Here is a 12522-nt window from a genome sequence, read left to right on the forward strand (position 1 = left end):
GCCACCCAGTTGTCTGTAACAGATTTTTAAAGAATATTTTTAATGAATGCTTTCAATAAAGCATCTTGTCTTTTTTTTTTTTTTTTTAAGATTTTATGTATTTATTTGACAGGGAGAGTACAAGCAGGGGGAGTGGCAGGATGAAGGAGAGTGAGAAGCAGAATCCTTGCAGCACAGGGAGCCTGACACAGGGCACAATCCCAGGACCCTAGGATCATGACCTGAGCCTAAGGCAGACACCCAACTGACTGAACCATCCAAGCGCCCCAAAACATCTCTAGTCTTGAGGCTTCAAGTAGTCCTTGGTACTATTAAGCAAACCTATCAATATTATAGGAACTCTTAATTTAAATAACTTTGCCCTTTGAAACATTTAGATGGAAACTCAAATTTATGATAGCAAGCTTCGTTAAGTATATAGTTGCAATACATTTTGTAATAACATAGTAAAAACATATTCACCTATTTGCTAGCCTTTTCTTTATCTACCAGATAAAACATAGTAACTAGTTTGAGTCTTCTCACGGAGGCTTATTCACTTCTTTATTAACTATACAGCAGTCTCCCACCCCCCTCATCTGTGAGGGATTACTTTTAAAGACCCCCAGTGTATCCCTGCAACTTCAGATAGTACTGAACCGTATATATGCTATATTTTTTCTTTCTTTCATTTTTATTTATTTATGATAGGCACACAGTGAGAGAGAGAGAGGCAGAGACACAGGCAGAGGGAGAAGCAGGCTCCATGCACTGGGAGCCTGACGTGGGATTCGATCCCGGATCTCCAAGATCGCGCCCTGGGCCAAAGGCAGGCGCTAAACCGCTGCGCCACCCAGGGATCCCATATGCTATATTTTTTCCTATACGTAGATACCTGTGATAAAGTTTAGTTTATAAATTAGGTACAGTAAGAGATGAACAGCAATAACTAATATAAAATAGAACAGTTGTAATAATATAGTTTAGCAAAAGTTATGTGAGTGTGGTCTCTCTTCTCTCAAAATACCTTATTGTACTGTACTCACCTCACCCTTCTTGTGATGTGAGCTGATAATAATGCCTAAGTGATGAAGAGAGGTGAGTGGTGCAGGCACTGTGATGCTGTGTTAGGCTGCTACGGACCTCCTGAGAGGTCCAAAGGAGGACCATCTGCTTTTAACAACATTTGACTGTAGATAACTGCAAGTTTGGAATGTGAACCCTGGGTAAGGGGATACTGCTGGAGTTTGTGCCCTCACTTCTATCTCTGTGACTTTTTTTTTTTTTAAGATTTTATTTATTTATTCATGAGAGACACAGAGACAGAGGCAGAGACACAGGCAGAGGGAGAGAGAAGCAGGCTCCATGCAGGGAGCCTGACGTGGTACTTGATCCTGGGTCTCCATGATCAGGCTCTGGGCTGAAGGTGGCGCTAAATCGCTGAGCCACCGGGGCTGCCCCTCTGTGACATTTTGTACTCAAGGCTTACAGAATGTTAGGTTAGCAGTTGCTAACTCACCATTGTAATTTTTACCTGGTATAATTAATAACTAGGCAAAGGAAGTCTTTTCCTCCAGACCATGTTTTAAGTGTTCCCAGAAAACTTACCGGAGTGCTAGTAATAGATATATAGAGCCATGTTTGTTCCAAATGCTTTTGAACTGACTTCTGAGTAGTGGCTTCATGGAGCCAGTGCTTGTTACCATACTTGTATTTAATTTAGATATTACTTACTTCTACGATAATTTATTGGCCACTATGGTAGCATTGACAGAATTTCAGTTTGGTAGATGATCTTATGCTTATTTCAAAATTGTGGGGGAGTAGGATGAGTGATTCAAAGCGAGAACCCTTTAGCAAAGAGATATGAAGAAAGCCCACGTGGCTTGACTATAACATGAATGGGGGAGGAGTACTACGAGATAGGGTGGCAGTCATAGGACCAGATCATGAGACCTTGGCAATCCACCATAAGGATTTTGGCTCTTTTCTTTGAGTAAGGTGGGGGGTAAAGTGGGAGTTTTGGGTCTTACTCTGAGTTAGGTGATGTGGACTCACTTGATGTTCAGAAGGATCGCTTTGGTTGCTTTGTGAAAAATGGACTCGAGCTTTGGGCAGAAATAGAAAGGTCAGAAGCAGATAGATTCTGGGCATATTTTGAAGGTGGAATGAACTGTAGAAGTTGTTGATGGTTTGATTTTAGGTTGTGATTGAGAGTGAAGTCAGGGATGTTCCCAGGGATTTTGGCCAGAACAACTGGAAAAATGGAGTTGCCATTTACTGAGATGAGGATGATTGGCTAGGGACATTGTTGGGATCAGGATGGCATTGTATGTTGAATTTTCAGTGTGTTAGTGTTGAAAGCCTTATTGAACACATAAGGGGAAATGTGGACTTGGCAGTTGGATGCATGAGTCTAGCATTCAGAGAAGAGGGCAGAAGAGGATATATTTGAAGCCATAGGGCTGCATGAGATCGAGAGAATGAGTAGACAAAGAGGATTAAACCAAATCTGGGACCTTCCAGTGTTGAAGAGGTTTGGGAAAAAAGAAGCTGGCCATGGAAGCTAGGGAGAGGCTAGTGGCCAGAAGGAACAGCAGATGATAGCATTGTCTTAGAGACCAAGTGAGGGAAAGGCTTTGAGGACACAGTGATCTCCTCATTAGAATTCTGCACACCAAGGCTTGAACTTTTGATTTAACAATGTCAAGATCACTATAGATCTCTACAGAAGAGTTTTCTTGTCAGAGTGACAGACAAAAGTATGCGAAATATTGTTATTACTGTATCCTAAGAGTATTTCTAAAATACAGTTTTACCTTTTGATAAAAAGTCATTTTAGTGAATGAATTTGGGTTCTAATTTATTTTTCCTTTTTTCATTTCCTTTGTAGCTATGATACTTGGGTCCATAGTAATGATGTTGATGCAGAAATTGAAGATCCACCAATTCCAGAAAAGCCATGGAAGGTGAAAGATCCTTTTTTTTTTTTTAAAGTTTATTCTTATATAACTTAATAGTTTTTCTGGCTCTTTTCCACAACAGTGTTGCAAGGAGATACAGAATGAGGATCTTCCTTTCTTGTCATCCTATTAAGCTACCCATGACCATGAAGAACTCATTATCTAGGTCTTAGCAGAAATATTTGCAGTGGTCTAGTTACATTGTGGTTTGAGGTAGTTGAGAGAGGTGCAGGAGGAGTGCAGTTGAACATTGTTGATATCATTAAGGAGGGCTGGAAGCCATGATGAAACAGACTGATTTTATCAGTCATTTCCATTACAATGCTAAGAGTCCATGCATCAACTCTTTTATTTTTCCACTTTATGTGGAAATAATTCTAAAGTTGTGAGAACAATATAAAATAAAGTGCAACTTTATACTCTTCTTCCAGATTTCCCAGTTATTTCAGGATATTAATTCTTGAAACAGTATTAATACCTGATCTAGAGCCCATATTCGATTTGCACCAATTGTCCCAATGATGTAGTAAGTTTATACTAAGTCTCTTCCCTGATCTAAGATTCAATTAAGGATCACACACTGCATTTAGTTGTCAGACCTCTTTAGTCTACTTTAATGTAGAACTTTCGGCCTTTCTTTTTTTCCTATAATTCTGGCTTTTTTGATATGTGTGGGCTAAATTTGTTTGTAATGTCTTTGAATTTGAGTTTGTGTGGATATTTCCTCATTCTTGTATTTAAGCTATGCATATTTTTGCTGTAAAACTACTTAAGTAATTTTGAGTAATTACTCTTTAGTGCCTCACATCAGGAGGCATATATTTCGATTTTTCTCATTGTGGCTGATTGTTTTTAAGGTGCTGTCTGCCCGGTTTCCCCATTATAGCATTACCATTTTTTTCTCTCTCTTTTTTAAAGATCTTATTTATTTATTCACTCATTCATTCATGAGAGACAGAGAGAGAGAGGCAGACACACAGGCAGAAACAGAGGGAGAAGCAGGCACCATGCAGGGAGCCCAATGCAGGACTCGATCCCGGGTCTCCAGGATCATGCCCTGGGCCGAAGGCAGACGCCCAATCGCTGAGCCACCCAGGTGTCCCCCATTTTTCTCTTTGGAATAAAAATACCTTACACAGAAATACTTTGAAATTATATGAATATCCTTTTCTTCATTAAATTTGTATCCCAAAGTTTGCTTACCCATTAATAATTCCTGCCTGGCTGAATTAGATATTACTGGTGGTTTCCTCATTCTATCCATTCCATCTGTGCTTGTAATTGGCACTTTGCAGTGGGAATGAGTTTCCTTTCTCCCTCTACATTTGCCTGTAGTATCAGTGTGCACTGTGCAGTGATATGATTACCATTCTTCATTCTGATGAATTGTCCAAATTTTGGCTGGTGGGAACTCCTTTAAGCTGCTTTCTATGACCTTTTGGTATTATTTGATTCATTTTTGCATACTTTCTATTTCTGGGACAAAAAGATGTTCCAAACTCTTTTTGTAATTCCATATCCCAGTCCTGGAATCAGTATTTCTGCAGGGAGTTCTGGTTCTTGCCATGAGCAGTGGTAATTAAACAGAGTTTCTATTGACTGCTCTATGTAGTATACTGAGCACTTAAATTGAATCAGCATATTAGATGTGAGACCTGATTCACCCTATTTCGAGTTGTGTGACCTTCAGAAAGACTTAGCTTTCAAGTTTCAGATTTTATTTTATTTTTTTAAAGATTTATTTATTTATTTATGAGAGAGAGAGAGAGAGGCAGAGGGAGAAGCAGGCTCCATGCCGGGAGCCCGATGTGGGACTCGATCCCGGGACTCCAGGATCGCGCCCTGGGCCAAAGGAAGGCGCCAAACCGCTGAAGTTTCAGATTTTATATGAGGATAATGGAATTAACAAAATTAGACTTCTTTGAAACCTTTTTATTTGGAAATATTTTCAAACCAAATTGCAAGAATAAGAATAGTAGACAGCATACCTATACCTTTTATCCAGATTTGCCTATTGTTTACCTTTTGCCCCCATTTTGATTTATCACTTCTATTCTGTTTTTATTTTTTAATTTTAATTTTTAAAAGATTTTATTTATTTATTCATGAGAGACATAGAGAGACACAGAGACATAAAGGGAGAAACAGGCTCCCCGCAGGGAGCCTGGTGTGGTACTCGATCCCAGGACCCTGGGTTCACAACCTGAGCCAAAGGCAGATGCTCAACCACTGAGCCACCCAGGTTCCCCTGTGTTTTTTTATACATACATTTTTTTTTATTCTTAACCTTTTGAGATAAAGATGCATATATATCGCGGGCCTTTATTCTAAAACAGAAGTTTGTGTTTCCTAAGAATAAGGGATTCTCACTCATAAGCACTTTGCAGTTATCAACTTCAATAAAATTTAACATTGACACAATACACTAATCTACTGTCTGTATTCTAATTTTGCTACTTGACCCAATAATGTTTTTTGTAGCATTTTTTTCTGTTACAGAAAACTGTTGAGTATCAGTTATTTCATTCAAATCTCCTCTCGTTTCCTTTAATCTGAAATATTACTCCTGTGCTCTCCTGCCTTTTTTGACATTTTTGAATTTGAAAGGAATATTTCTCATTTGGAATTTGTGATCATTTTTCATAGTTAAATCAGATTATGCATTCTAGTCAGAATATCGCGTAAGTGATGTGTCCTTTTCAGAGCCTTATATTAGGAGGCATGCTGTGTCCATCTGCTCCTTGTTGGTGATACTAATCACCCAATTAAGGTGTGCTCTGTTGGCTCCACTGTATAATTCCTTTTTTCCTCCCCTTGGAATCCATCAATCAATCAGTCAATTAATTAATTAAAGATTTTGTTTATTTATGAGAGACACACAGAGATAGAGAGAGAGGCAGAGACACAGGCAGAGGGAGAAGCAGGCTCCCTGCAGGGGAGTCTGACACAGGACTCGATCCTGGGACTCCAGGATCACACCCTGGGCCGAGGGCAGGTGCTAAACCGCTGAGCCACCTAGGGATCTCCTCTCCACTTGGAATTTATAAGCAATCTGTAAGAGATTCTTTTAGGCCATACAGAAAGATCTCCTGCTTCTCATCAGAATCCTCCATCCGTTGCCCAGATTTAGCATTCACTTGAATTCTTGCCTGAACCAATCTTTTCTTTGATGATTGCAGTGATAATTTTCCATTCCAGTCTTCTATCCACATTTACCAGTTGGCTTTCAGAGCTATATAAGCAAGAGTCCTTCCTTTCCCCTCATTTACTTTTTTTTTCATCTGTTACCAATTTGAGTTTATGGAATTCTAGTTTTTCAGTGGTCAGTAACTTAATAAACTTTTTGGTGCTGAAATTGTTTCATATTTGTCCACAGAGGAAGGATTGTCTAGTCCCAAATTCAGGTGTACTCCCTTTGAGAAATTCTGTTGGGTAATTGGAATATGTATAGGCTAGGTTTGTGGTTTCAATATCTATATCTACATCTGTATCTGTACAACATTCAGAGAACCCATCATTTTAAAAATTCTTCCTCAGAAACATTAACAAAAAAGCAAGAGAAGTTGTCATGTAAAGGGCTTAGAAGACTCCTGAATCCGACTCTAACTTCTCCACTCCCCAACCGTGACTATTCCTGAAAAGTCTCTTTGGAGCACGTGTGTACTTGATGGGGCGAGGTGATAGGTCTGATGATAGGTCTGTGTAAATATCCTTTCCCATCATTCCTTAGAATTTTGCTGAATGCGTAGACATAGAGACATTCTTCGTGCCTAGAGCAACGAGTAGGCGTGTTACTTTGAATGACCTATTGCTGTTGAATGTTTTTATCAGTGGTTTTCATCAAGATAAAGATGACATATGATTGGTGAAAAAAGCCAAATGGAGAAAAGAGAAATCCTGCATGACACCGCTTTTATATGGAATCTTTAAGGAAAAAAAAAAAGCCCTAGAAACATAGTAGAGAAATGCTTGCCAGCGAGGAAGGACTAAGGGAAGTAAGCAGTTGGTAAAAGGGCACCAGTTTACAGTTGGAGACCTAATGTGAAGACCTAATGTGAAACATGGTGACTATAGTTGATGACACTGTATTGTGTAATTGGAATTTGCAAAGAGAATAGAACTTAAATGTTCTCACACATAAAAAAGTATGTAAGGTGATGGATGTGCTAATTAACTTTCTCAGTGTGTATGCATATCAAATCACCATGACGTATACCTTGAATATCTTACAATTTTATTTTTCTGTTATAGATAAAGCTGAAATAAAAACGACATGATTATCAAATTTAAGGATCTTAGTTATTAAAACCTCAATTTTTGCAAATCCAGTGATGCTTTCTTACTATATACAGTAACATGGAATAACAGTTAGAAATGGTTAAGTTGCCATTTACAGGTCTTTCATAGTCTCATGGTTTTTTTGTTTTTGTTTTTAAGATTTTATTTATTTATTTGAAAGAGAGCATGTGAGAGCAAGTGGTAGGTGGGCGGAAGGGAGAATCGACTCTGCACTGAGTATGGAGCCTGATGCAGGGCTTGATCCCAGGACTCCAAGATCATGACCTGAACCAGAACCAGGATGCTGAAGCTCAGCCAGCTGAGCCACCCAGGCTCCCCTACAGTGTCATGTTTTTAACTTCTACATAATTGAGGCTTTGAGCTGAGAATAAGAAATCAAGCTTCTTTTATCTTGAATACTGTAAAAACTATAATGATTTATTATTTATATAGATACACATGTTTGTGCTTTTAGGTTCATGCGAAGTGGATTTTGGACACTGATGTTTTCAATGAATGGATGAATGAGGAGGATTATGAGGTAGACGAGAACAGGAAGCCTGTGAGCTTTCGTCAGCGAATTTCAACAAAGAATGAAGAGGTATTTGGTTTGGCATCATTTTTTTTTCCACTTGGGGTTTCTTCTTTCTAGGACTCACTATTGTCAGATCCTTATTAATAAACTCTGATATACAGTCCAAGATCCATCACCCATCAGGTATATAGAAAAGTTACCAAATGGCCATACAGCTGTCTCAAGAGCTGGCATTCCCAAAGAAGGGGCTTGACAGTCTCAAAGGGTCATTGAGATTTAATGTGGCACATGCAGTGTTGCAGCGGTGCAGCTGATTTTGTTTTGTAGGTCTGAGTTTTCATTTTGTGAATTAAATAATATCAATTTAATTATTGGTTTTTCAATGGAAAGCTGATTTTGTCTTATTTTTTAATAGTCTTGTCACTGTACACGTAAAATGTAGGCCTCAAAAGTTTCAGAAGTACAGTTCAGCTCCTTTTTAAAGTGGGATGACGTGGTATTTATTACTCTAATTCTTTTTTTTTTTTAATTTTTATTTATTTATTTATGATAGAGAGAGAGAGAGGCAGAGACATAGGCAGAGGGAGAAGCAGGCTCCATGCATCGGGAGCCCGATGTGGGATTCGATCCCGGGTCTCCAGGATCGCGCCCTGGGCCAAAGGCAGGCGCCAAACCGCTGTGCCACCCAGAGATCCCTACTCTTTAATTCTTTAAGAAGCCCAGCCACCAAAACTTTTTACCATGGTTCTTGAGAAGCCACAACTTGAGAGGTAGGTGTGTCACCCAGAATCTGAGAAGAAGGCTTAGATGTGTTGGTGTCAGCTGGTGACTGCTTAGGTAAGGTTCTCATTCCTTTTCAGTGGGGACACATTAAGTTTTTGCTTTTTCTTTTGTACTGTAGTTCTTTGAAAAATTTTTGAGACAGAAATAGTTTTAACTGTTCACTTAGAATGTACCATCCTTTCATATCTGTTTTCTGCCCTGAGACTTCCTTACTAAAATTTTGTCATACAATGTGTATTTTTTATTTTTAAGAAAAATATTTTAAAACTGAATCTTTTTCATATCCTTTCATTTTTATTTAATTTGTCCTTATTTGCTGTCGAGTTTGACTTCCAATTTTATTTTTTATTCAGCCCCTCCCTCCCCACCATTATGCTTACATATTTGTTTTCCCTGAATGCGTTTCCAACCAAGTCTTTTTTGTCATTAGGAATATTCTGATTTCTACATCACATTATTAAACAGGCCTGTCCATATCCATCTCTGTTCAGATTGAGATGGTTTATGTAGTAATTTATTCACTTATTTTTAGCGTGATTGTATAAAAATGCATTTAATATCTCTTTTTAAAAGTTTAATTTCAGACTTAGTATAGAGTGTATGCAGTTTAGGTTTTCTTTAAAACTTCTTGTTATAGGCCAGTAAGATGACTCAGATTTCTAATTTGTTGCTACCAAGCTTCTGAAAGGATACAGCATTGTAAGGAGTATGAGGGTACCAGAGATGATATATGTTTAATTAATATTTTAATCTCTGAATTTTTTTTTGGCACCTTAGGTACTATACTTTGGATCATCTTAGGTGTTAATTCTTTCTTGTCTATTTTGTTAAATCCATAATTATGATTTATAGGTTGACTTCTATATTTCGTTGTGTATCCTGCAACTGCTGAACTCATTGGCTCTGATAATTTTTTGGTAGATTCCTTAGAGTTATGTATATCTAAGATCATGCCATTTGCAAATAGGGATTTATACTTCTGTTAGATTGACTTTTATTTTTAAAAGATTTTATTTATTAATGAGACACAGGCAGAGAGAGAGGCAAAGAGAGACAAGCAGGCTCCATGCAGGGAGCCTGACATGGGACTCGATCCTGGGTTTCCAAGATCACGCCCTGGGCTAAAGGCAGGCGTCAAACCGCTGAGCCACCCAGGCATCCCTAGATTGACTAATAATAAATTGTAATAAATTTTTTTAAGTTTTATTTATTTATTTGGGGGGAGCACAAAACCAGCAGGAGGGAGAAGCCAACTTCCCATTGAGCAGGGAGCCCAATGCAGGGCTCAGTCCCAAGACCCTGGTATCATCACCTGAGCTGAAGGCAGACACTTGGGCGCCCCTATCAATTGCAAGCTTATTTAGCATCTTTTGTGTCATAAAGTTTTCTCCTATTCTTTTTACTGATATGTCAAGAGTATTTTCTGATACGCTTTCACAAGATCATTCAGCCATTGTTTGTATTTCTTTATTTTAATAGCATATGTTTCATATTTTCCAGTAGTTGTTAAAAGTGCTTTTCCCATCTGGAAACAAGGTGAACAGGAACAAGTTTTAGTTGTGCAGGATTTGGGCATGTCTGTTTTGTAGCATAGTTTGAATACTAGTGGGATAATTCTGATATTTCCATTGGTGGTACATCACGTGGAAAGTTGGAGAGTCTTGACTGTTGGTGGTCCAGGATGCTTAATGATGTTCCTTTCATTTGCTCTGAGTAGTATTGGTATTATCTTTGTGAATTTCACCTTTGGACAAGGTTTTGTAGAAACTGAAGAGTCAGAAAAGCTGGCTGATATTTATTTCCATTTATTTATTCCTAGCCAGTCAGAAGTCCAGAGAGAAGAGATAGGAAAGCATCAGCTAATGCTCGAAAGAGGAAACATTCACCTTCCCCTCCACCTCCTACACCCACAGAATCCCGGAAGAAGAGTGGAAAGAAAGGGTAAGAACTGCAGAATGATTCAGAGGCATTAAAACAAACTACACACAGCATTCCAGATTTTCAGATTTATCGTGGAAGTTTGCTCAAGGGAAGTTGTCTTACTTTGATTTGGTAGATGTCTTTGCACTGGTAGCTTGTCTTGTCAGATGTTATCTGATGGCTATCTTATGTTGTGTTCATGCTTAGGCACCTTGCATACAATCTTTTTATTTATTTATTTATTTATTTATTTTTTTTTTTAGCCTTTTTTTTTTTTTTTTTTTAATTTTTATTTATTTATGATAGTCACAGAGAGAGAGAGAGAGGCAGAGACACAGGCAGAGGGAGAAGCAGGCTCCATGCACCGGGAGCCTGACGTGGGATTCGATCCCGGGTCTCCAGGATCGCGCCCTGGGCCAAAGGCAGGCGCCAAACCGCTGCGCCACCCAGGGATCCCTTTATTTATTTTTTTGCATACAATCTTTTTAAATTGATATGTATAGTGAGATAATCACAATAAGTCTTAACATCCAACATCACACGTAGTTATACATTTTTTTTGTTACAAGAACTTTTAAGATCTACTTTCTTAGCAACTTTCACATGCACAGTACCATCTTAACTGTAGACACCATGCTGTATATTACACTCCTAGGGTTTATTTATTTTATAACTGGAAGTTTATACTCTTTACCAACTTTCCCATTCTCCCCCACTCCCTACCTTTGGCAACCACTAGTGTGTTCCCTCTATTGATGAATTTGTGTTCTTTTGTTTTGTTTTTTAGATTCCCTATATAGGAGAGGTCATAATGTATTTTTTTTCTCTGAGTTATTCCACTTAGCAAAATGGTCTCAAGGTGTATCCCATGTTGTCCCAAGTAGCAGAATTTCCTTCTTTTTATTTATTTATGTATTTATTCATTCATTCATGAGAGAGGCAGAGACATAGGCAGAGGGAGAAGCAGGCTCTCTGCAGGAGCCCAGTGTGGGACTTGATCCCAGACCCTGGGATCATGCCCTGAGTCAAAGGCAGACAGACGCTCACGTGCTGAGCCACACAGGCATTCCTACCATGTACAGAATCTTAAAACTGAAGGTATCTTTGAAGTATCATAATCATCTTTATCTTAGGAAACAGAGGTTGACGTTCAGGATAGGGAGGTGATTTTTCCAAGGTCACACAGATTTTTGCTTAGAGTCAAGATTCAAAGCTGGACTCTGAGCTTCCCATTACTGTATCCTTTTGGCTAGATTCCACCACCTTTACCAAGGCCTGAGGGTGGATTATTTGGCTCTCCATCTTTCTTTTCTTCTTCCCCTACTCTTTCCTTTTTCTTCATCTCCTTTATAATGTGGCCATCTGATGTTATATTTATAAAGGAACCCTGAATACAGTCTTTTTTATATCTAATTGTATATTGAGCAATGTGGCTTAGTAAGGAATTTAGGAAATTATATTTGTCATTGTTAATGTTTCTGTCTCTGATTTTTACCACCTCTCCCATTTGTGATCAGAATGACTCCTAGAAGGAAAGGAACCTATGCCTCTTCCATGTTGAGCACCGTGCCTTGTTCATGGCATCCCATTTGTGCTTTAGTAAATCTTGCTTGAATGGGGATTTTGGTTTCTATTGAATAAGTGGTTGTGGGGATCGAGTGAGGCTTTAAACCCCACATGCAGTGTCTGGCTTGAAGTACATATTTAGTAAATTGTAGGTAATATTCAACATTCATTATTGTATATTAAGTAGATAATTTCTGGCTTGTCTAGCTCAAAAATTTTTTTAAATTTAATTTCACAGAAGTTAAGTTTAGTCTTAGAAGATGACAGATGCAAAATTTATTCTTTTCATGTGACTGGAAATTTATTAAAGTTTTGGCTTGTTATCCTCTCCATTAGCTTCCTTTTATTGACTTTTTTTAATATTTTATTTTATTTTTTAAGGTTTATTTATTTATTCATGATAGACATAGAGAGAGAGGCAGAGACACAGGCAGAGGGAGAAGCAGGCTCCATGCTGGGAGCCCGATGTGGGACTCGATCCCGGGACCCCAGGATCGC

The 12522-nt window shown here is 38.4% G+C and overlaps 1 protein-coding gene across 1 annotated transcript in view; it reads left to right on the forward strand.

The window, feature by feature from the left end:
- SMARCC1 (SWI/SNF related, matrix associated, actin dependent regulator of chromatin subfamily c member 1) overlaps positions 1-12522 on the forward strand; it is a 171992-nt gene that overhangs the window by 55646 nt on the left and 103824 nt on the right. Inside the window, exons 8-10 of the mRNA XM_038566605.1 lie at positions 2873-2948; positions 7696-7821; positions 10358-10479. Coding sequence (XP_038422533.1) covers positions 2873-2948; positions 7696-7821; positions 10358-10479 — 324 coding nt within the window. The remainder of the gene's footprint in view (positions 1-2872; positions 2949-7695; positions 7822-10357; positions 10480-12522) is intronic.

Source organism: Canis lupus, chromosome 20 (genome assembly GCF_011100685.1).
Source record: "Canis lupus familiaris isolate Mischka breed German Shepherd chromosome 20, alternate assembly UU_Cfam_GSD_1.0, whole genome shotgun sequence".
Lineage (NCBI taxonomy): Eukaryota > Metazoa > Chordata > Mammalia > Carnivora > Canidae > Canis > Canis lupus.